This window comes from Thunnus albacares, chromosome 9 (assembly GCF_914725855.1).
Source record: "Thunnus albacares chromosome 9, fThuAlb1.1, whole genome shotgun sequence".
Classification (NCBI taxonomy): Eukaryota; Metazoa; Chordata; class Actinopteri; order Scombriformes; family Scombridae; genus Thunnus; species Thunnus albacares.
Window position 1 is genome coordinate 16,081,164 of NC_058114.1, and position 25,625 is coordinate 16,106,788.

Here is a 25,625-nt window from a genome sequence, read left to right on the forward strand (position 1 = left end):
TATATGTTATTGCATATGTATAAACAACCATTATTATCTTTTTAAAAGCCAATAAATAAACTCAGGGGAAAGAAAAACATCAGTCACCTTTAACTTATTATTAATATTATATATTCTCTTTTTTAGACTGATTTTGAAAACAAATTCCCTCCAAAAATGATTTTACCATTTTACCTTTACTGTTTGAAAGTTGTGTTAACTTGGAAAAAAGTAGTAGTTTCACAGAAATATTGACTATAACCAACAATTTCCACTAGATGGTGCCATTAGCTTGCTGGTGCTTTTGAGCTCTAAGAGATTTATGTCTTTATGTTAAAAAAAAAAAAAAAAAAAAAAAAAACAATTAAAAATATGTGTATTTTAAACTATATGTATAAAAACTTTATTTCAGAAAGAAAAACAAGAACTAAGAGGTGAAGCACACCAATACACTTCACTTTAAGGCTGCCACTTTTAATTATTTTCATTATTGATTACTATTACTGTTATTTTTATGATTAATTGTTCTTTCAGTCAATAAAATGGCAGAAAAAAGTAAAACCAAAAAGCCCTTTGACCCTTTCCAACGAAATCCAGTCATTTTGTCCGACCAACAGACCAAAACCCAAAGATATTGAATTTACAATTACATTAAACATAAATCAGCAAAATCTCATATTTGAGAAGCTACAGACTGTACGTTTAGCATTTTTACTTGTATATCAACTCAATTATTTCTAACAGAATAGATGTAAATTCATCTTATGTGCACTGACTAATCAATTCATCTCTTCAGTACTAGTTCAGCTGAACACAACAGAAAAGCTGAGTCCGCCAAACAGAAACCTGCACACAAAAACAATAACCCTCATTAACAGTCTGGCCAGTCTTTTATTGTCAATATAATTACAAACAAAGGCAAATTAACACAAACAATAATCATAATAACAATAATTACCATTTTAATAATAGACAATTTCATCTGTAGTGCACTTTAAATCTCCTCATGTCTCCATGTTAAAGGCAGTCCAAAGACAAACAAACAATCTGCAGAGCTGAGGAGGCTTTTCAGAGTCAAGCGGTCACTTCATTCAGAGTTTCTTTTAAAAGCAGTTGGGTTAAAACTAAAGATGTAGGCTACAGTTCATCGCTTTAATGCGTGTGGGCAGTTTATGATGGTTTACTGACTTGAAGATCACATTTATTGCTTTAAGTAGTATCCCATGAGAGTGTGATCATCTCATAAGGGTTTGTACATATAAAGAGAAGCCTGTTTATAGTTTAGAGAGGTATGTACTCTGCTGCCTAATCCATTAAAAGTTTGGTGCACATAAAACTGTGCTTGGGACAAACATACGAGACAAAAATTGAATTTCTGATAAATTTGATTTCTTTAGTGGATTGCACACTTCCCACAACTTTCTTTCTACCATTAACTTTTGAGTGAATTTTAGATGTTTTTTTGTTTTTTTTTCCTGTATGTCCCAATCCAATTGGTCCTGAAGCAAAACTGAAGGGGTCATCAGATGATTTAAAGACCAACAGCTTGCTTTATTCTTCTAAAATCATTTCTGGGCCTCTAAAAATCCTTCAAATAAAACAAATTCAGAAGGAAAGATTAGTTTGGTTTAATGTGCACACTAAGAATATAAAGTGCGCTGAAGTAAACATTGCTAAATTTTAAGGGGCTACAAGCTCAACAGGTAGAATAATGGGAGTAGTATGAATATAATCTATTGTGTTGTGGACTTCTTTTTTTGGACTGACACCCTTCATACAGTCGTGCAACCCAGGTGACAGGAGCTTCATTAAAAGAAAGGGGAACATTTCCGACACACAGAAAAATCCCCAAACAGTGACATCCCAACTCGCCCCTCCAACAAAAACAGACAGGATCAGTGCAATTAACCGGACTCTCTCATATTAATCCAAAACCTACGACGTTAGAAAACAGGCAAGTGCTGATTAGGCTGGTGCAAACCATTTGTGCATGGCTGCAAGTACAGCAGGTAGACACGTGTGCACATACAAGCACTCTTATTCACACAGCTCTTTCTAGTAATCAAACACAAACACACACACACACACATACACACACATACATACATAAAGCAGCACAAAAATGGAGCATTTGCAGTCTCATTTAAAATATTTGCAACACTGACTCTGTAACATCTTTCAGAAGTCCAGCCCGTCTCTTAATTCAACTTGCCAATGTAACTCCACTAGCTCTGCCAGTCCAAGTTCATTGGTCCCAGAGGCACATTAGCGTGGCTAAAATAGCTTAAAACAGAGCAGTATGGAGTGGGGATAAGAAAGGATAAGTTAAATATCTTCATGATTTCAATTTAAAACAAAAAACCTCAACATAAAGGGCAGGATCGCTCAAATACAGAATCTGCACCGAAAATCAGTCAAACCATAAAAGAGGTTGAAACTTTGACTTCATATTTGATTTTTTTTTTTTTTTTAAAACATATCCTGCCTTTTTAAGTCACAAAAACAAACTTCAGCTAAGCCAGTAGCTAGTAAAATCACCAGAGGTGAAGCGGTTTCCAGAAGCTGCAATTGTAGGAAGGAGAAATATCAAACCTGGGTACAATAATCTGGGGGAAAAATACTGTTGTCACATGGGTTAGTTTTACCACAGAGGACGATATACAAAGTGCTGAGAAATTTATACAATCTTTGGCCCTTTCCACACATGGAACTGCAACACGGCGAATATCCCCGTAAGACAACGGGTTTCATCATTCACTTCACAGGATTGAAGCCACATGGCGGCAACAGTGTTGAATATTTGACTTAATATTTGAGTTCTTAAGTTTTTTTCCAAAGTGAAAATCTTTCATCATATAGGGGCTTTAATGATCATGTTTTATGTAGAAGGATTACGTGTGAAAATATTTTTAAAGCTACATTTCTTTGAGGAAAAACTAATTTAAAAATCTTCACGCCATGGGAAGCTTGAGTTCTTTGGACCAAAATAAGTCACTCAATCTTTACGGAAACAGGAGTCAGCCTTCTCGTTACACCTGACACATTCCCACAATAAAGTGCATGTGTGAAAGGGGCTTACAGAAAATACATCAGAAAAATTAATAGCTGTCATGTTCCTGAATGACTAACACAACTGCCCTGATGTAGTAAAACCAGCACATCTGACAATAAGTAGTAAAATCAAAACAGCTGTCTGCACTGAGTACTGTCAACCGGGTGTGGGAGGACTAGAACGGAGCAGGAGATGTGGTCAGTCACTACAATCATGGTCGCGTTTGTGCTCTTCTTTTTTTTTTTTCTCTGAGTTTGCTCTTTTCTCAGCACTAGGTCCCACCTCCCTCGTCCTCTTGTTCCTCCATGTTTTTGCGCGCCATCCTCTCTCTCCGCTCTGCCAGCCGCTGACATCGAGGACAGCTCTTACCTGCCCGGAAGCAGCTGCGATGGTAACATGCGTGGCACTCTAAAGAGGGAGAAACATCAGAGAAACAAGCGTCAGTGGTGTCAAAAATAAAACAGTTTACAGCATTCGCTGCAAAAAAAAAAAAAAAAGTCTCATCTTAACAGGCGGAAGATAACAGAAGCTTCCTTTTCACAAAGAGCAGTCCCCATCTGCTCAACCAAACAATGTTCACAAACCGGTTCAACCAGTTTACCGACAATGAGAAGTGATGCCCCGGGAGAGCAGCCAATCACAATCAGACCTGAAGGAGGAAGCACGAGCAGGGAGGGTATAAAAAGCGCAGAAGTTCAAGGAAGCGAGACAGAAGGTAGGAGGAGGCAGGTATGTGAGAAAGCTGAGATCCGTGGATACACACACCACACCCTAAACCACACAATCCTCTTCCAAAAGAGGCCATCAGACGACTAAAAAAACCTTGTAACGCCTCAACTAATCAGCTTCAACAGATACATATGCCTACAGTTATTTTGTTTCTACATTCAAAATCAAAAGGTAATGAAGGATTGAGGAAATGACAGGCAACTCAAATTCAAAAACAGTGTTTATTTCACATTTTCATGAAGCTTAAATAATAGCAGGCAGATGTAAAACAAACTAAAAAAAAAAATTTAAAAAAAAAAAAGCATAAATTACACATTCATTCTGACACAGTAAATCACATCCGCACAATAAAACATTCTTCCTTCAACAAAAGTCGAACAAAAACACAAAAATGGCTTAAAAACAACTATAGATGAGGCAGCGCAACATCTGGCAATGTTCCCACTGAGCTTGTGCAAGAGTCTGCAGGTCTGCATTAATGTGATACACTACATCTGTTGGGATGAATTATAATAAGTGAAATCAACTCAAGTAGTGTTTGGTTAAAATGAAAAGCGTCTCCTCCGCTGGCTCATAGGGAACACGTGTAAACAGACGAATCTGACAAATGCTCAGATTGAAATTCATGACCAGAGAAAACTTAACTGTAAACATAAAAAAACTGTTGCCATCCTTAACAAAAGAAATAATCTTAAAACAGTAATCCATCTCTTGGTAACAGGGTGTGACCGAGACAAGCTCAGAGCCAAAGGCAGGAAACTGCAGCCTTGATGCCAGTTTCAGTTGTCAGTCATCAAGCTTCACACATCAGCACCTCTAGTATCTACGCCAAAAAGGCATCCACCACCAAATAGCTGCCAAAATATGTATCCTCCACCAGTTATGCAACTTTGCAGAACCACAACAAAGAAATACCAAAACCACCAAAGTGCCAGGAATTCAGCAGCAAACGGGAACAGCAGTAGAAGAAGTGTGAAAAATGTCTCAAATCACCAGACAGATGAAAGATTGTAAAGAAAGAGGAAGAAATATAGAAGCAGCACCACAAAATTCAACTTATTACAAGATAACTCTATCAGAGTTTAGTTTAATATTCTTGCAACAGTAAACTAAGGCTGCTAATGATTATTATTATCATTCATCCTTTGGTCTATAAAATTAAAATTTTGTTTTATCCAGCAGATCCATCAAGTATTTTAGTATTTGACGTACTATAACTTCTACCTTCATTCTTTGCAATCCTAGAGACAGCTATGAAATATCGTATCTTAGCCCTTTATTGCTTTTACTCTTGTCCTCCATCTCCCCCAGCACTATCAATGATGTCATCTTTCTCTCCTCCCTCTGTCTTGCTCTCTTTTTCTGCCCCTTCCCTCGTCTTCCTGCCTCTGGTTACTCTCCTGGCTTTGCGAGTTTTGCGAGTTCTCCAGTTAGCCCGGGTTTTATCAACTGGCTCTTGTTTGCCTCGCTCCTCAGTATCCAGCTTTCTTTTTCCATCACTCTCCTGACTCCTGTCCTCCTCTCCCCTGCTTCTCTCTCTGGGAAAAATAGCTGACAGCTGATGAGTTTTCAGCTGTTTCATAAATGTTAATCTCTCCACTTTTTCTGCACCAGATTTTGTTTCCTTCTTGCCTTTGTCTGGCATTTTGTGATCTTCCTCTGTCTCCTCAGTTCCCCCTCCTTTGTCCAATAATCTTTTTTCAGACTCTTCATTTCTTTCTTCCACTTTCACTTCTGTTTTCCTCTCATCCTCTATCTCTCTTTTTGAGAAACCCTTGGTTAGACTCACTAACCCTGACATCTTCCATCGTCCTTTCCTCTCTTGCCCTATTCCTACTTCGTCTAAACTTTCCATGCTGCTGCATGTTTCACTGTCACTGTCCCTTCCATCTCTTTTTGAGATGCTCTTCTTCAGTCGGTCTATGTGAAGAACTTTAAGTAAATTGACTTTTTCCCTTCTTGTATGCTCATCTCCCCTTTCCTTACTCTTTGCCCTCTCTTTGCTATAAACCTCCTCACATTCGTCCTTTCCTCTCTCCTCTCCTCCTTTATCAGATTCTTTCTCTTCTTCCTTCTCTGATTCTGTCTCTCCTGTCATCTCCTGCTCTTCCTCATTGCCTTTACTCCTGGATAAAGCTTTAAACAGTTTTCCAGGAGTCAAAGTTTGAAATATTCCTCCTTTTTCCGATCTTGCTTCTGCTTTGTCCCTTGGCTCCCCTTGTTCTCCACTGTTCGCCCCCTGATCCACTCCTATCTCTAAATCTTCCTCCCCTCCTTCCCCCTCCCTCCTGCCTTGGATGAGGGCCCTTGTCAGCCTACGAGGTTTGGGGATCTTCCAGTCTTTCCAGGTAAGTGGAACGGAGAGGCGGGGAGAGGGGGCTCTTGAGCCACCCAGGCCTGCCGCCAGCAGAGAGGGCTCACCTTCGCAGCGCTGGCACTTGCTCAGATGAAAGGGGAAGATGATGTCTTTGTCGTTGCCGCAGAACTCGCACACAAAGCCCTTCGCCTGGCACAGCTGGAGAAGATCAGTGAAAAGGTGACAGAAAAAGCAACTGTCAGCTGGGATTAAGCCCACTTCATACTTAACTTGTGTTTTTTTAAATCACTACAGTAAATTAACTTGACAAACTCTCCTGATTTAAATATATTTATCTTACCACACAGCCAGCTACGTGCATGGTACCAAGTTTAAGCAGCTCCTTCAGTCGGGGAGCCAGGTCCCCGCTGCGCACGGAAGTGAGGTCATTGAGGGAGAACAGGTGAAGGTCCTCAGTCAGGTGACCTGGTAGGCTGTCAAACTGGTCCAGAACCCTGAAGGACACAAGCACACACACACAAAATCACAGTTACCATGCCTTGAAGGGAACATGATTTGGTGCACATACACTCAAATATTAAGTCAAATATTCAACACTGTTGCCGCCATGTGGCTTCAATCCTGTGAAGTGAATGATGAAAGGATCTGAAAGTATTGTGAAACTCAGAAACAAACTTACTCTTTAGCAAAGCGACAGGTCTTAAAGAGATTTTTCATATGAAACAGCTGCATCCTCAAAACCTGAAAAAAAAGGAAAACAAAGGCTAAGTTCAGTTCTCAATTACAAAATCTGTGCTCTGAAAGTGTTAAATAGTCACCCGCTGTGCCAGCGGACTGAGGCTTCTGACTGAGGTGAGATAAGAGTCATTTCTCCCGTTTCCATTTGTCAGCGGGTACAATCTTCCTAGACACACCATTAAAAACACTTTTGTGCTAAGTAATTTATCCACGGAAGGTCTTTAATGTGTATTCAGGCTCTTTTAGCACAGTTCTGCTTCATAATCACACAGTTTAGGACTTTAAATACATGATCTGAGTTAAATTGAGATCAACTCCTTTAGAACAAAGTGCCCTTTTCAGCATCACCTTAATATTTGTTGTTGAGGGCATGAATGGCTTTATTCATTCTGGTTTCCTACCTAGAGAGTCTGGGGATTTAAAGCAGCAACTTCGGTCACAAGTTTGCCATTTAACAATTAGGACACTTCATGCTCAACGCACAACAGAAACATTATGGTCCACAGTGTCTGTTTATCCTCAAATTCCATCGTGTTATTGGCTACTGGTAATTAGGGTGGGATTCCCACTATAGTTACCAGTACACAAACTTTACAAACATTTTGCAAATGTTTAGCTGGTATCTTATTTTCTACCCTGTCTCCTCACCCTGACAGCCTCCAGAGGTTTGGTCTTCTTGTACAGGCCGCTGTTGATGTCACTAGGGTTGAACAGCGGGTCTCCAGCAATCTTACTCAGCAGGTCCCGGGCAAAGTTGCTGACGTAGTACTTGCTGAAATCCCACTTCATCAGCACTCGGCCGGGAACCACCGCCTGGGCGTTCTCATGACAGCACTGGCAGAAGTAACGGCCGAGGTATTCACAGTAACGCAGTCGCTTAATATAATCTGTGACGGGGACAGATAGCAGAAACACACGATGGGGGGGATTCAGGAAAGGAAAAGTACCAAATTTTAGGCCAGCTGATCAACTCTTATACTTTCACTTTTCGATTGTGAAATTAAATTAAAAACAAGAACTGAAACTGCATGTAGACAATCAATGTTTTGATACTGTTATTAATAGAAAAAAAATGTATTGTATGTTAAAAACTTAAAGGCTTTTTCATATAAAAGTATTTCTGGGTTTTTTGGTTGTACCTGGGTCGATCCGGGTGCCACAGCCCGCGCAGCGGTAGTTCTGTTTCGCCACAACTATCTTCCTCCTGACAGAGAAAGAAAATGTTTAAGTAAAATAAATTTTGCAGGACACAGGGTCATTACAAAGGGATATTATCCGAGCCTTAAATTTATGGTCTATTTTTGTGCACTTAAGAGAAGCATCAGTAAATACTGCAAGCGAGGAGCTTCAAACTGTCCTTATATTGTTTCTCTCTGTGCCTCTTGGTAAGCTCTTTATCTTAGCTGTAGTTAGTAGGAATGGCAAATTTAAAAAAACATAGATGAAAAGACTAAAATTTTGTTTTAGAGCTTCATTTTGTGTCTGAAAAATACCCCCTTAACAGTTTAAAATCCTGTCGGCTCACACAGGCGATGCAACTGTCTTTTATGGTTTATTAACAAATAGTTAAATTAAGCAGCATCATGTCAAAGAAAAGGTTACAATAAGTGAACAATCGATCAACATCCCAGATATAAAAAAGAGCAGCAAAAAGAAAGAAAACGTGAAGGCAGAGGGCAGGACAAAACCTGATGTGGACTCACTTGTGGGGAGGCTGAATGTTGAAGATGATCTGCGGTCGGGGCGGCGCCCACTCGAGGTTGCCTCGGACCCGAATCCTCAGCTTGTAAATGTCGGCGTGTTCACCATCATCAGGTGAGATCGGCAGAGAGTCAGGAATGGGCAGCAACTGAGAAACAGCAAAGGAAGAGTTGAGTGAGTTCAGAGTTTTGTTGTCTTGCTGTTTGTGTGAAGGTGCCACATACTGAGAGTCTAGTTTGTTTAATTATATTCAGTGTCATGTATTATTTCATGTTTGCTGCCATGTGTGGAGAACTGAATTGTGCTGAGATGTACCTTCTGCGGAGCATCATGTTCTGGGACCAGCCAGTCAAGCTCTGAGGCGGCAGGTAGCTGCATGCCCTCGAACTGCCTGAGCAAACCCATGGCTACCGACTCAGCTGAGTTAGACTGGAGGAAGGAAGGAGAGCTGAAAACACACAAAGAGGGAGAGAAAAGTGTTTAAAACACCTGATAACAGTTTAATGCATGTTTTACCCACAGAGTTGACATAAAATCCCCTATGTGGTTTATCTTATTGATATTACAGGAAATCTGGTTATTCTTATTAATTATAATTTGTCTTTATAGATGAAAGTCTCCTTGGGTTTTCTACTTTTTCTTCTATTTTTTTCTGCCAGAAATTAAACCTAACACAGCAACTGCATACTTTGGGCTAGATTTACTAAGACTTTAGCTGAAGTCTGATACCTGGAAAGACGAACGCAGCAATAATTTATAAATAAGCACATATTATTTTGCACAAAACAAGCAGTCAGTCCAGGAGCTGAGTGCGTCATGAGCTGCTGCCTTAGTAAGTCAGGAGCTAAATAAACACACATCTGCAGCTCACATTTGCTCTACACTATTTTCTTAGTAAACCTGGTTCTTTGTCTCTTGCAGACTAATTAAACATTAGATTATTAAGATTCTAAAAAAAAACTACAACACAAAGAATTAAGATGAACAGGAAGAGTTTATGTTACTTACATGGACTCTGAGCTGAGAAAAGACCTGCTGCTGGAACTCACACTACGCTTAATGTCTGCATCTGGAAGACACAGCAAATAACAGTAAAATAACAGAAACATGAATACCATTAAGAAACAGAGACTGGTACACAGACAGGAAAACCTTTTCATCCACCAGCCACAGAGACTAAAAGATTGTACCAATACCTGTGCAATAAAATTCAAAAAATTGTTTGATTCTTTGTATGAAGAACAATCAGATTATGGATCATTCTGTCTGGTGATTGGCTGGTGGATGGTGTTAAGATTTCTACTTCAGATGAGATGGCGCTATTTGCTACAGTTAAGCAAAAAGGAAAAAGGAAAAGTGATCTGGGACCCAAAAGTCAAAGAAATCCAAAAAGGCAATCTAAACCTTTAAAGATACCAAAGTCAAAGTCCATGAAAAACCAAAATCACAACTCTTATTAAATTCAAGCATGCTTTTGAAGTCATTTTTGCAAGTAGCATGCAGGAAAGCCAGAGAAATTATAGAGTATTTTCTCTAAGCAAAGACAATAAGCAGTGCAGGTTTGGCAGGAGACCGCCTGCGTGAATTCTTGTATGACTATTAGAGCTTCTTTCTATCAGAAGATCAACATTCTTGTTTGTTCACATAAAAAAAATGGGTTGGATTCAAAGCCCTTCAGGGTACAGTCACTCAAAGCTACAGCATGTTACAAGAGCAGCAAAGAGCTGGATAAGGAAGTTAGTCAGCTGCAAGATTCAACAAATGGCCTTTGTTGTTCATGTGCAGGCATAGCTTCAACTGGAATGATTGTACAAAAAAAAAAATTAGTTATTGTTGCATAAACGCTAAATCAGATCGGCCTGAAGACATAATCTGTCTAATAACTCTCTGGCCTCATTTGTGCTGATGTTTTGGGGCGTTTAACTATTGCAAAGTACTATTACAGGTACAAGACAACTATCATCAGTGGCGCAAAAAGCACATGAAGGCAGACAAGGAAAAGCAATGGATTTCTGCTAATTTTGTGTCCAGAGGAGCGAGGTGTAATTGCAGCACTGTATATGTAAGAGATTAGGAGTAATATATAATAATCACTGGAATTAGGTAAGTTCAATTAACTATTTTCTTTTCGTTCCTTCCTATAAGCAGCTCACTCTAAAACAAAATCACCATGAGCAATTAGACACTATGACATCTGGTCCTTGATTACTGACATACACCCTACTATGTCTGAGGAAGACTGACTAAACCAAATATGAAAATTGTTTTGACCAAATATCTTGAAAACAATCATTAATAATGTGAGTATGATAAACAAACAGGTAAAACATGTGGTTTTCTGTAAACACTTTTGCACGAAATGTAATAAAAGTCTATTGGATGTTTGAGTGCTATTCATTTGTATTTCCATCAGACCACTGCTTAAATGCCATCACACCTATTAATTCAGTTGTTCATTTGAGTTAAGATTAGGTTAAATGATTGGTTGGATTGGTTCAGTTTACGGGAAATTATTTTGACATTTTGACAAATTAGTATGAATTATTTGGAAATGTCAGGCAAGATAGAAGCATTCACAATTCATATAGGAAAATATTTAAATGGTATCATAACATTATGAACCAAGTCCTGAGCAATATATGATATATTTACATCTCTATAGATGCAATCATGTTCATGATGGGTCTCTGAAATCTCAAACAGGTACAGATAAACCAGCTCGTGCACGCTTGATGAAAACATCACATTGCCGGTGCTGCTGTCTGCCATTAACCATCACAACGTTAAGACCACGATTTTTCTAAGAAAAAGCAGCTAATATCGAATATCTTAAAACGAACAACAAGGTAGATGGATGGCGCATTGGAAAAAGAGAATAATGGGATGGACGTATGGATGGAAGGAAGGAAGGATGGATGGGTGGATAACTTTTATAGTTTGTAGTCAGTTGCCACAGAATGACAGCTACCAACTCCTCTCCTCCCATGAGCCTTCCTAAACTCTAACAGGTACAGGCACATTTATCCTCCCGCACCTCCAAAACCCTGGAGCGCTGAGCAACAAGCACCAACACAAACAGCCAAGCACACATTTCAGCTGAGGGGAGGAGGCAGCTGGCTCCACTCCAAACTGAAAACTTTAAAAAAGTCCCTGCCCTGCTCCGCATGAATTTTTGTGGACCAAAGCAAAACTTGAGAGTCATATGGGGAAAGTAACATTTGAATCTGAATAACACCGCAACCAAAACTCAATAGGGACTTTGGCTCTGATTACTTGCCAAACAGGCAGATTCAGCATGGGATAGTTGCAGAAATATGATAATCTGAAGAATACAAGAACTGAACACTGCAACTATTGTTCATTAAACTCATCTAGTGAAGTATTCTGATGTTTGAGCAAAGAAATATTCTAGTGTTGGGAGAGCAGCTCAATTTATAGCTTAAGCATCCGCCTGGATCCTACTGTTCACTTCTTTTTTTCATCATACTGATTATTTCTGTCCAAAATTGTGTATTTTTTTAATGAATTAGTCATTTGACTAATTCATTAAAATGATAAGACTAACAGTCTTATCAGCTCACAGGCATTTCAAATAAATTTAGTAAATCAAACTCAAATGAAATGTTAATAAAAGGATGTACTCCTGTTTTTTAAAAGTTCTTTAGTCAGGCCTTTCACATAAAGCTTTCATAGTACTTTGGCTATTGTTTAAGTACTTCTGTATTTCCTTTCTGCAGGCTGGTAAAGCACAACCTCCTGTGCAAGTATATAAAGTAGCATAAAATCAATCGATATTCGATCAATCAATAAATATATATATACACAGCACTTTACAAGGTCTTTTGGATATTTTGGAGTCGACTTTTGTAGTGTCTGTAACTGTACTGAGAGTTGTTTTTATTGTTAGATTTGGACAGAATCAACCAGTGCAATTTAACAAAGACAAGAAAATAAGCTATAAACTGAATGGCTATAGTTATGCTCTAAGTGCTACCCAGTTTCAGAGGAAGGATTAAAAGTAGAAATTCTCAGTTTGGAGTGAAGCCATCAGCTTCCTCTCAAGAGAAGCGCTGCCCTAGTAAAAAAAATCTGTATGTAGCTGTGGAGCCTCGCCCGTCCGTCCAGCCTGCAGATACCTGAGAAGAGGGAGGCGAGTGACAGCGAGAGGCCGTTCTGTGACACCGCCAGCAGGGACTGACCCTCGCAGCCATCTGAGAGACAGAAACTAACACTCAGCACAACCAACACCACAAGCATGAACATTTCAAACGCAAACAGTCCACAGAGCTGTGTGTGAGTGTCACAGGCAAACATACAGCATACTGCATTGATACAGTACATGTGTACATGTACATGTGGAAGTCATGCAGTCATATTAGCCCCAACATACCACACATTTTGTATGCACATACAAAATGTGCACACACACACACATACATACATACATACAACCAACACACAAGTACATGCACACATTCAATCCAGGTTAATATTTACAAAGCAAAACATGCTCTGATATATCTACAGGTTAGAGATTAGTCACTTTCAGTTACAAGTCGACACACAACAAAACAGCAGATGGCATATCTTTGCCTGATTCAGAGAAAAACTATTTTAAAAATGACTTGATAAATACTGGTTGGAATATGCCACAAAAATTTCCCTAGACTGAACACACACTATCTAATTACTATGACCATGTAAATCCAAGATATGCCGACTCACATGACTGCAACGTCTATAACACTAATAAAAAAAAACACTATAGATACCATTCTGTGACCTTTCTACTCAGACTTCAGAGTTTATGGTCCGTGGTAAAAACGTGACATGCTTGGTGAGTGATATGAAGCCAGTGTGGTGATGATGTTATGAATTAGGAGTGGAACAGATAAAAATCTTCACACAGACACATGATGAACTACTCAGAGGCTTTCTACACGTTTCTAGTTAGTTTTTTTAGTAGTGACATGTGCGAGCTGATATCTACGCTAATTGTGACGCTCAAAAACATTTCATTTTTGTATGTTTCTCTCCCTGTGTTAGTCTTTGCTAGAGTTCCCTCATTCCCTCTCTCTACCTCGTAGTTCACACTCCTCCACCTCCTCGGCTGAGCCGGAGTCAGACAGGCCCTGGTAGGAGTCTTGGGAGCTCCTCCTGGAGCCTCCGCTATCAGTGGAATGGAAAACTGGAACAAATGGAAGGAAGCGGGAGACAGAAACAGAGTGAAACAGAAATTAATGACAGAAATCAACAGTAGCAAACACCAGCATATGGCTGCAAAGGTAATCAAAGACCAAAGGATTGTCTTATCATTTTAATGTGCAGAGATATGTAAGGATGATCATTACTTTTCTCCTTTGCTAATGTGTGCATGTTCCTGAGTGAAGGAATGTGCCTTAGGAGGCCCACTCCTCTCTTTCCATCTTGGCTTAGGCCCAAACAAGGTACAATTCTTTGTCTTGGAGAAAACAGGACATGTTGAGGGGTCGAAGGCCACATATGGCTTGAGGCTCTTCCTTGATTTGTGTCTTTAGATGATGTGGTTCTTAGTTAACATACATGTGCATGTAAATTTATCTCGTGGCTGTTTGCCATTGGCTGTAATCCGTAAGTTTGTATGATTTGACCAATCGATGATCATTTCTTTGTCTCTAAAGACTATAAAAGGTCAGTTTGGCTTTGTATAGCGAGACAGAGGAATGATTCGCTTTGTGTGAGTTCTGTCTCTTTATTGATCAATAATAATTTCATTGATCTTCAGATCAACCAGTGTCTGTGCTTTTATTTCTGTGTCTGTGTCCAGTGTTTTAGCAGCAATTCCACGACATGGCCATGAGGCTAATTTCCTGAGCCTGGAGGAAAGACTTCAGATATTAAACTGGTTAAATACATGCCAAAGAAATGAGTGGGGGTCCCTAAATTAATGAAAGCAATAGCTATGAAGTTGTTTGCTGTTATATTGCAAGAATATTAAGAATGTTCCAGATGGTGTTAAAAAAAAAGATTTAAGCTATTAATGCACATGTAATAACAAAGTATAAAACCATAAAATAGGAACTAATCAACATAAAATGTCTTAGTTGACCATGAATCATATAAAGGAATCATCATGCACACGTACAGGCTCTTCATTTAACATTTCCTCTCTACTAATGGTGGCTTACTGTGCTGGGAGGTTGTGCAGGGCGGCAGCCGGTTGCGGCGGATCTGCTGCCTCCGCAGGCGTATCTTCTGCTTGAGCTGTTGAATCTCACAGTCGCTGTCTCCCTCCTCCTCGCCCTCCTCCTCCTGACGCCGCAGGTTGTACTTCATCAGCTCGATGGCTGCGATGAGGGACTCTGAAATGCTGAAATGAGCGTTCTCCTACAGAAGTAAAGAGGAAATAAGAAATCAGTCAAGAGAGGAGATGGCTTCATTTCAGCCATCTTGCATTCTGTCAACTTCAACATAGTACTTTTAAACCTTCATCTATCACAGAATTTGCTCAATTTTAGCGATGAGATCTTTTTTTTTTTTTTTTTTTAAATCAAATATGCCTTTTTGAAGCACTTTGAACTGCACTAACTTGCATGAATTGGCTTTGACTCTATTCATTTATTAGTGCCAATATCAATCATTATTAATCATGTATCACACTGGACCAATCACCTTTTCTAGGTCAGCACAGCTGCCAAAGTCCTGCTCTGACAGGTAGCTGATGAGGCTCTGGCCCTCTGATGGCTTCCTGAACATCCCATCTGGAACACTGCTGTTCTGGGACCCATCTGAAGCAACCAAAACATATACACACTCAAAAACATGACGAGAAGATTAATCATATATCTGTGGTGGTTTATAGTTTTGTTGTTGGGATTTTAATGTAATCAGTTGTATCTTTCAAAATAAATATATGGCTTTTAAAATGTCTCAAAAACTGAAACAAAATAAAATGCTCTATACCAACCAACTGCATACATGAGAAGCTCTTATCTGAATCATGCACTCCCAGACGTGTTGTGTCAGGTAAGCTAAACTTCACACAAACAAACAAACAAACACTGTGGCTGACCTTTCCATGAACATCCAGCTCAAGTCCAGAGTGTCATGTTTATAGACCAGCTGATTCACTTGCTACACTCACAGGAATGTAGCAAATGAATCAGCTGGTTTTCAGGAACTGAAAAATAATTTAATTCCAGATACATTTCCTATCTGCTTTGCTATCCAGCTCCCTCTAATATTTAAGCCTGCTGTGGACTTTTTGGCTCAATGCAAAGTTTTTCTACTACTGCACTCATTTTAAGTGCAACAATGGCTATAAGAGTTTTTGTTGAATATTAGAAACAGAATTTCAGAAAACTCACTAGACTCCATGTAGAGGGAACTGGGGGTGCTAGCATCACTGCGCTGAGGTGAGAAAGGGCTGTAGTCCTTCATACAGCAGTCATCACCAGCTGATTCTAGGAGACAAACAGTCCATGTTAAGGGCCTCTTATCACCTGGATGTCACTAAAATTAATACTGAAATTGATGGGAACATGGATATTCATTCATACACAGAAATGGGAAAGCAACTGGTTAAACACTGTTTTAATTTTTCCAGCATTCTAGTGTAAAACAATCAATAAAATCTATGGAAATGGTTCATTTTATTACATGCGGAAACAAAAATATGGCTGCTGACCTTTGTCAATATAATGACTCAAATTTAAACTGCTATGCATAAACTGGAACACAAGAGTCATTCAACTCTTTCACTGAAGGAAATAGTTCTTTGCTACAGTGCGTTACAATATACAACTGTTTTAAGGTCTACCTGCTGTTCATGTAACAAATACAGGAAAACAACTGCTTTGCTTCATTTGTCACATTTACAGATGACCCATTACGTTTTAGTATTCACACAAATTCTTAATGGAAATGCCAATATTACTATCAGGACATCATTAGTCTAACTGTAATGAAGTATATAAATAACTTGACCATGATTCTTTCTATGAAATAGTTTGATAAATCATGAAAATAAATGTGTGCATGAGAACAAACACAACACAACAACAGACATTGAAAGTGACCAGTAGTGACCCTTATCACATCAATTTGACCTGAATAAAAAACAAAAAACAACCAAAACACACAAAAAACATTGACAATACAAATGAAGAGCTGAGAGCAAGACTTGAAATGAGAGGGTAGGAGAGAGTTCATCCGCATGCAGAAGAAAAAGAAAAAGGGGGGTGGGGAAGGTTCAAGTGATGGAGTACAGTGGAACTGCACTGCCAACCTGCTACCGGATCCTCTATTATTATGGTGATTTTCCGTTGGCCCCCTCCTTCGCACAAACGGTAGAAAAAGAGAGAAGAAAGAGATTGAGCAAGAAGAGAAACAAAGTTACCTCAAGCCAAGAAAGGAAGATGGTGTGTGCAACGAGAATAGAGATGTTAATTAGGCAAGGTTCAAAACGTTCAGAGAGGAAGTGTTGACCGTCAGAGAAAGGATGTGGTCTCACCGCAACCCCCATATAAGGAAGCATTAATTTTATGCAAACTGCAGGTAGGTTTCCATTGCCTGCAAGAAGTCTCCTCTCTAAAAACATGCTACCAAAACCAGCTGATTTCTGATCAAACATAGATACTGTAGGTCTCCAACTGTAAATGAGCCATATATAGAAAAAGGAAAAAGAAAATTATTTATCAAGGGCCATCAGATCACTGCATCCCATAATATGGTTTAATCTGTGAACATATGGCACATTATGTTATTGCATTATGAGAGACAGAAATAAACCAACTACTAAACGTTTACACCTTAACCTCACCAAACTATATTCACCGTCATGTTACCTGGTTCATGTATGTTGTAATTGCAAACCAACAATCAGGTAAAACTGGACTAGATGTTTTGTCTGCTGCAGTTTGAACACAAATAATTAGATTTTAGCTTTAATACATATATATACATACATACTTTTGAGGTAGTAAAATATATCCAAGCTATAATGTTTGCAGACTTTTAGAGACATGTGGACTCCCTGATTTGACTACATTAGAAAGCACATTCATAAGAAATACTTTGAATCTATTAAATAATAAATAAACAGTTGCTTGTAAACCACAGTCACTACTGTATATCAGTTACCTCCCAGCTTAACTTACCGTTCCTGAGTTTCAGATTGACCCCTGTGTCAGAAAACGAGCGGGTGTGTCCTCGGGACCCCCGGCCTGGCCCCCTCTGGCCCTCAGAAAAAGATGAGCATCTGGGTGGGGGCGGAGCCAGGGCACTTTGTTGCATGGACTGGTCCTGGATGTCGCCCTGCTCACTGCTGGGTGTGGAGCTTCGGGAGTCGCGTCGACTGCGTTGCCCTAAGTTACCAATAGCCAGGTACTCTGGACCATCGTCATAGTCACCATCCCCAGAGTCCCCCGTCTCAGGCTGAAGGGAGGAGGAGGGCGAAGGCGACTCTGTTAGGGAGATGCAAGGAACCGATACAGGTCCAGGAGGGGGTGTCACGCCCCGCTCACTCTCCCCCGGCCTAGACACACACACCCAGGGAGGTCCCAGGCTGGAGGAGGCAGGAGAGGTAGTTTCTGCAACAAAACAGGCCGACAATTATTAAAAAAGAAAAAAGAAAAAAAGAAAGTCACTTCCCTTTCACTTGTTCATATTTTGATGATGTGAATGAACAGCCGTCCCCAAATCACGTTGACAAAAATACTGTCTTTAATCCAAATGAGCAACAATAATGTTAAAAACAAGTCCAAATTGATTTTATCAATTTCAGTGAGCACATCCAGTTCAGGACATTGAGTTTCGGAGGATGTATCAACACACATTCTTCAATAACCGACCTTGTCCTGCAACAATCAGGCCTCTGTGTGGGTCAGTGAATCTATTCGTATACTGTAGTGCATTCATAGTGTCATCCCCCAACCCTACCTCTCTGTATGTACTGACTACAAAATAGAGACCATTTTCTCTTCGTTAGCTTAATGTACGACCTCAAAATCCTTCACTTTAGTACTGACACACTCACGTGAAATTTTCAAGAACTCAAATCGTTGCTGAGATCTTAACTGAAAATCATTTTGCATTATGATCTTGCGAAATTTGTGTTTGTAAAAGTGACCACAAACCAAGATGTGGCATAATATAGTAACAAGTATAAGTTACCACATATGAACTTTTCTTGATCTTAGGTGTGCACCATGTACCTCACCATTACTACTGCTTTGCCTGATGCCTTTTACATCACTTACAATAAAAAAGTCCCAAATGGTATAAAAATCCATGATACTAAAATTTATTGAATAGTCTGGACCTTTTTTCAAACTAATAAACAGACACAAATGAAGAACAAGTGACAACAAGAAAGATCCTCTACTAGCTGACTGTCTAACATTAGCCTTATCACCCTTCACCCTTTCCTCACTTGTGCTGTTGCTGTTTTGGGGTTCGACTGCTGTCGTGTTGCCGCAGTTGTGGCTGGTGGCAACTGCCTCTCGGAGGGAGCAGTTGGAGGTGGTGAGTCTGCGGTTTAGAGATTCTCCTCTGAGAGCCGTGTCAGCGTTCCTCCAGGCCCCGCCGGCCCCAGGCAGCACACACAGGCTCTGGCTCTTCAACAGGCCGAGACATGGCGGGCCCTTTAGCGGGGACAACTGGAAAATGAAAAGGAAAGAGAAAAAAACGTAAGGCTTTGTCCCAGTTCTTCTTCTTAAAACTTCCCCTTGTCACCATCAGTTTTGAGCAGCCCTCTACCCTACAGATAGGGGTAAAAATAATTTATGAAAGACTGATATTGAAGGATCATAACATCATGTCATGCACCTAAAAAGTGTAATTAATGAAACAAACAAAAGATGAACAACAAAAGCATTGCATACAAGATAGCACAGACATTCTTGAAGCATAGCAGATCATTTCTCCTCTCATTTCTCCACCATCCCCACAGGACACCTTTTCAAGAATATGTTGAGGTTTTGTGACGAGTGTGTGAGACGCACCCCTACAGTGTCTACTTGGGCCAGCAGTTTAGGATTATTCTGCTCCACAGCTTCCAGACACTGGAACATGGCGGTGACATGGGGCTCGCTCAGCAGAAAGGCATCATCTGAAAAGCAGAGAGAGACGGAGAGAAGCAATGAGAAGTAAGGAGATTAAATAAGGAGATATTCAGTAAGACATAAATGGAGACACACAGAGAAAGTGAAAGTCATACAGATGGACATGTGAGAACTGAGGAGCAGAAAGAGTAAGATAAGGTGCTACTTACTTTATTTAATATAACACAAAAATATATTCTATATTAAAACGAACAACTCACCATTATAGTATTTCTTTGTATGTCCCAGATGTCTGACCAGAGGTCTGAGCTGAGCCGACAGCATGTGAACCTGTAAACTGTGAAGCAGCCAGCGCTCTGCCTTGTAGCTTTCACCTGCACTCTGCATCCCGCTGCTCAGTACCGGCTCCAGATGACTGAACTAAGGACAGAGAGAGAGGGAGAAAGAGAGAAAAGTCAACCACATATTAACAAGAGAGGGGAAAGAAACGTTTGAGAGTGCAAAAAGGCAGGCAAAACTACAAAGAGGAAATAAACAAATGCTATTAATCCGAGTCAAAAGAACACATTTTAGTTGTTAGATTTTTTTCCACCATTTATTAAACAGCCATTACCACTGAAACTTGTTTTTGGATTTTCTGTTGTTGACATAATGTATGTGTTGCACTCCATGTTTTGTTTGCTCAGACTTGGTGGCAATCACCGCTCGTGCAAACTACCCAGATGTTGACAAACAACCTCACCTCAAGGTTTATTCTGTAACTGTTTTACAGTTTTTGATCATATCAAATGATCTTTATCAGCTTGATGTGGGATTATTTTGTCAGAAACAGTGTCCAAGGGCAGGAATGAAGTCTGAAGCTCTACACAGATCTTTGTCTATTTATTCCAAACATACATTTCTGAAAATACATCACATCACATGTGACGGAGAATCTTTCCTTGGATTTTTAGTTTTTAAAAGACAAATGTGTTTTGAGTATCAATGCTGTCATGATGTAAAAATTTCTTTACATACAACATTGTAATGTATAAAATTGCCCTAATATCCTTACTTTTCATATGCCACACACAGATTTTATATTTTACTTTATAGAAATTTGTAATAGATTCATCACTGGTATGTTTGCGTGCAGCCATTTTCCCCTAACAATGCAGTGGGAGTGGTTAAGGGACAGGCCTTACACCTGCAATGCAGGTGATATCATCGATGATTAGAAGGACAGACAAGATAAATACCAACCAACCAATTGTCACATGATGATTACATCATGGATGAGCCTGCTTTAAGCACTGCGGGCCAGTAACAGTGAGAGTAATGAAGATAATTAGATTCCGACTTCTTCAAGTCCCTTTGCTGTTGTAAAATCCTGTTAATGTGTCACAAAGAGAGGATAGGGGTTGAAGGGCGGCTGCTCTCCACAACAGCAACAGTTGCATTACATAACAACGCTTAGTTTAACACGACAAATAGTCAAGGACGCATAGTGACTCTTCGAAAGGCTTTGGATGGTGTGAATGGAGTCAGGTTACAACTCTCAAATTCACCACCTACTTTCACTATTTTACATGCTGACTCGACGTTAAGAAAACAATTTATCAGCTAGATGAGGGTTGGTTTTTGTGTCACAGTGGCTGGTGGAGTAAACAAATGCAGCTGCCAATATATGAAATTAACCAGGATTAGGATAATACACATCGCTGACTTTGCAGCCTTGCTATTATAATTCCAACACTGTTTGCCAACTAAGCTTAAGAATTTTTATATACCACTTGTATGTATGTGGTTGGCGGTGATCATACCTGTTCAACATGTGAAGCGAGGTGAGGGCTGATGTAACGAACACACCAGACAAACGGCCAGTAGTCTCTCTGCTTGTAGTACACCTGCAACCCAAAACCAGCTGTTATAGTAAAGTTGCCCTAGTTACAGAGAATAGCAACTTCAATAGAGACAATAAGCCATTATAGACGTGGAGTACTTCCCATAGTTCAACATTTCTCTCTGTATTCTAGAAAGTAAACTAATACTGTAATGTATCCGATAATGTAAAAAAAAAAAAAAAAAAAAAAAAAAAGTCAAAACATAAGAATAATTACCTTTTAAACTGTTAAAATGTGATAAAACCCTGTTGCAACCATTCCTGACAACTTGTGAGTTTGACGCACAAGTAAACATTTAACTGTCCTAATATGCACTTTCTAATGATGAGATGGTCTTGATGCCTCTTGTTCAACATTTACAGGTAGTGCACCTTGTGAGGTTTTATTTATTTATGTGTCTAGTTTGTCAGTGATATTTGTTTTGGCAACAAAGTCAGTGGTCAGAGTCACCTTCAGTTCAACAAAACAATGCCCTACACTTCACAGCAAAGCCCAGTGTGATGTTAGGTTTAACACGGGTAATCAGACTGATATTTCTGTATTTCTGTCTGTATTGTGGACATCAAGGAGTAAAATTCCACAAAAATCAATAATCTCCATGTTCAAACAAAAGATGAATCAAAACAAAATTGTTTTGCACTGGCTAATCAAACAAATTCATAGGTCAAAGTTTAAAAAAGTTTAACTTTGACTTGCAAATCTGCCAGAGCTGGCTGGAGCTCGCACTGAGATTGATCAGTAATCTTGTCTGTTAACAGATTGAGTAAAACACAACTAAGCACAAAAAGGTAGAGTGATGTGGGTCAGATCTCCTGAGTTCTGACCTGCTCATTCTTCAATCCATGGCTGAGGATGTTGTTCATGTCCTTGTGCAGCCGCTGTAGTCCGCCGTAACGTGACCACACATTGGGGTTGTTTGTGGACAAGAGACCCTCCACCGTAGTCTTTAGGCTGGACAACAGCTTCCAGTGCTCCCGCCTGGAAGGAAAACAGGGCAGCGTGAAGAGGAGAGGCAGGGTGAGAGGAAGTTCAGGAATGAGGAAGGAGTTAAAGAAGTGCTGGTATTAGCATTGTTGTGACTTAAATCATTACTCACATGAGCAAAAATGCCTTTCCCGCAATCAGAAAATTGACATTTCGGCAGTTCAGTTATGGTAACTTTACTTAAACCTGAACTCAGTGACTAACTGGAAGTGCTGACCATCAATAAACATTAGCAGTATCACCACAGCTTGCCCTACATAGATAGATACATAAAGAGATACTGTCCCACGGTTTACAAGGGTCCAGGTCTTAAGTGCCTGTTAACAAAACACAAGCAGAACTTTCTGACCTTTGAGTGATTTTTATGATGCATAACTGTGAATCTATATTATCTGTGCTAATTCTGCTGAAAGGAGAACACTGTGTGAGCTATAATGTGGGTGAAATCGATGCTTTACAGTTTTCATTTTGTGCACGCAAGGAGCTTCAAAATGTCTTTATGTTGATATCCCATATTACAAATTACAAACTTTATCTGGACCCACTTGCTATTATTTCCCATAACTACTAAATGGGCCTGTTTGTACACAAGATGTGTGACCTTATCTTTAGGACAAAGCAGCGGAAATCTGTTGCTCCAAAAGTGTCATATACAAAACAAAATGATATCGGGTCACATTCCCTCAGAGCCATAAAGTGCTGGCTCATATCCAGGACTTCCTATTTTTTTGCCTAAAGTCAGCAGTCTGACTGAACGCTATTGAGAACAAGTCACATAACCATGGCGACGGGACAAAAAAATTTGCTGCCAGAGGGTACAAACACCTGAGGCTGCATTCCTCGAGTATAGGATAATTTAGCTGGTCATCTGCTGCATATATCTTTATCATGTGGTGTGTGCTTAAATGCATTATAAGATATAAACAGTCAGCCCTAAAATATGTTACTAGGTTGTAAGTGGAGTGAAAGACAAAAAAGTAACCCGAGGCACATAAAGGACCACAAAACATTGTTTTGTGCAAGCCTGAAATGATAGACATACAAATTGTAATTATTATGTTTCCTTTTTTCAAAAAAAAAGCAACATTTATATCTCATGCAAAGAGGTTAATTGCTGGTTGAAAAGTAAGGTTATCAACCCAGGAATATCACATTTATAAGCACAACAAGGCCCTTTTTATGAAGCTGCAGTGCTGAGCAGCAGCATCACAGGATCAGCTATGGCCCAACTAATCAAATCACATCATGTAAAATGGAGAAAGGGAAACAGAGTTAGAGAAGATTCTCCACATACTATTATGGTATATGGAGAATGTTCATCATCATCCTCTATACTAGTATAATAGTATAGAGCACGATGCTTTTAGGCAACAACAAAGATGTGTGTGTTTTGTGTGTTATTATATATTATCATGTGTGAAGCATCAAGGAGTAAAATACCACAAGGCTCAGAGAGGTTGTTGAGGTTAAGGATTAACTTCACAATTCTCTGCTTCAAGAGAGAGAGACTGTGTGTGTGTGTGTGTGTGTGTGTGTGTGTGTGTGTGTGTGTGTGTGTGTGTGTGTGTGACTGTGTGTGGGGGGCGGTATTCTACTGAAGAAAACAGATTTGATTAGATAATCTGACCTTCAAATCTTAAACAAATAAAGGTATCAAGGTATCAAGGTATCAAGGTGTGCCCTGCTCACCTATCAACCAGTGTAGATAGCTGCTGATAACTTTCTCATCAGCCTTGCACAGGCTGCCCTAACAAGGCGGATATTGGTACAGTAAATGCTCACATTACTGATATGACATTAGTGAATATACTGTATGTGCATTGTATAGAAAAGTCATTTAATTAGAGTTGACTAGTTACAGCACTCTGTTCAAAACTAGTGAACATGTGCAGCATTTGCTCAACACAATCAATTTCTTATAGTAATCCTGTGGTCAACAAATTATGTTTGTCTGTTGACAGTCTCGAATAAAACAAGCTCTCCAGCTTGCTAAATTGTCCGATTCATTTTAGTCTAGTAATTATTAAACCCCAATTATGTACCTTTTAATTGCATTAGTAGTGTTTCGTGATAATAATCCTGCACGACAGCCAGCGAGTCGGAATGTCAACTTGACAGTTAGCGTTAGCTGTTAGCACAACCATTGGCTACTCAATGCTCTTGCGGTTAATAATAACAATAGTACTGACTGCTTTGATGCTACTAAGCTTCTACAAAACCTGTGTTGGTCAAATACTTGGCTTTTGACCGCCTGACGCCACACAGCTAGTGTTGTTAGCTTTAAGCTGTCAAACCTTGACATGTCGGGTTAGCCTAGCCTAGCTTCATAACTAGCTAGGTTAGCGTCAATACGCCACTAGCTTCCTGACATCTTTACAGTAGCTCAATTTGAGCGAGTTGCCGCTCCAGAAATCATCACTGGTCGTCCCTGATTAGCTACTGACTGATAAAGTTTCTAGTTTAGTTGTACAGCTTTACCCTTACTAGCCGGGCCGAGTAGTCCTCCCACCCCAAGCTGTCACTCACCTGCGCTCCTCCGCCTCGCCCTCCGCCGTGATCTCCATGTCCTCCGGGCGGAATCGAGTGCCGTACAACGCCGCCAGCTTCACCGCTATCTCCCCCCTCCTGTATTAGATTGTAAAACGGGGTTTTGCCTCAGTAGTAGGGTTCCTCACAGGAGTCACCCGGACTTCCAGTACTCCGCCATCTCTGCCCCGCCTGTCCAAGCTGTGGATCAAAACAGTGGAGGCCGCCCATACATGACCTGCTATCATCAGCAAGTGGGCGGAGGTGTTGAGCTCTGTTCTGCCCACCTATTGGCCATAATCACACCTTTTTACGTTAAAATAGCACTTCTTTCCGTTGTTTTGGATGTATTTAAGCAGCCCACACGTGCTTTTGCGGGCCTATTGTATGCAAATTAAACTATTAAAACCCGTGAAGTAGCTGAGAGAGATTTCTAGAGTTTTCTTTCTTCACACAGCTGCTTAATGAACTTCGCTGCCACCTGCTGTTAGAAAATGATATTGCTACTGTCCCTTATTTGAACTCATCTATTTTAGTACATACAGTATAATCTAATGATGACTCCTTGATTACATTAATTATCTACCTCCTACCTCCATATTTAACCTCTTAAACCCTGATGAACTACCTGTGGCCAGTGCAGCCTTAAAGGACGAGTTGAACATTGAAATAGG

The 25,625-nt window shown here is 39.8% G+C and overlaps 1 protein-coding gene across 3 annotated transcripts; it reads right to left on the minus strand.

Moving 5' to 3' along the window:
* Nucleotides 1-850: 850 nt before the first annotated feature.
* On the minus strand, nt 851-25,383 carry rubcn (rubicon autophagy regulator). 3 transcript variants are annotated; one of them, XM_044361062.1, is made up of 21 exons: nt 24,952-25,383; nt 22,266-22,419; nt 21,361-21,444; nt 19,819-19,978; nt 19,499-19,605; nt 18,928-19,153; nt 17,654-18,085; nt 15,863-15,958; nt 15,168-15,283; nt 14,684-14,882; nt 13,597-13,704; nt 12,653-12,727; nt 9,525-9,585; nt 8,832-8,964; nt 8,519-8,664; nt 7,955-8,019; nt 7,464-7,702; nt 6,757-6,818; nt 6,418-6,571; nt 6,182-6,275; nt 851-3,439 (listed from the first exon to the last, which is right to left on the minus strand). In XM_044361062.1, exons 1-21 carry the CDS (start codon nt 24,987-24,989, stop codon nt 3,303-3,305), a joined length of 2,886 nt encoding a protein of 961 aa, XP_044216997.1. In that variant the 5' UTR covers nt 24,990-25,383; the 3' UTR covers nt 851-3,302. The 3 variants fall into 3 exon arrangements, with proteins under 3 accessions (XP_044216997.1, XP_044216999.1, XP_044216998.1); XM_044361064.1 differs by lacking the exon at nt 24,952-25,383 and adding an exon at nt 24,115-24,245; XM_044361063.1 differs by lacking the exon at nt 12,653-12,727.
* Between the last annotated feature and the right edge of the window lie 242 nt (nt 25,384-25,625).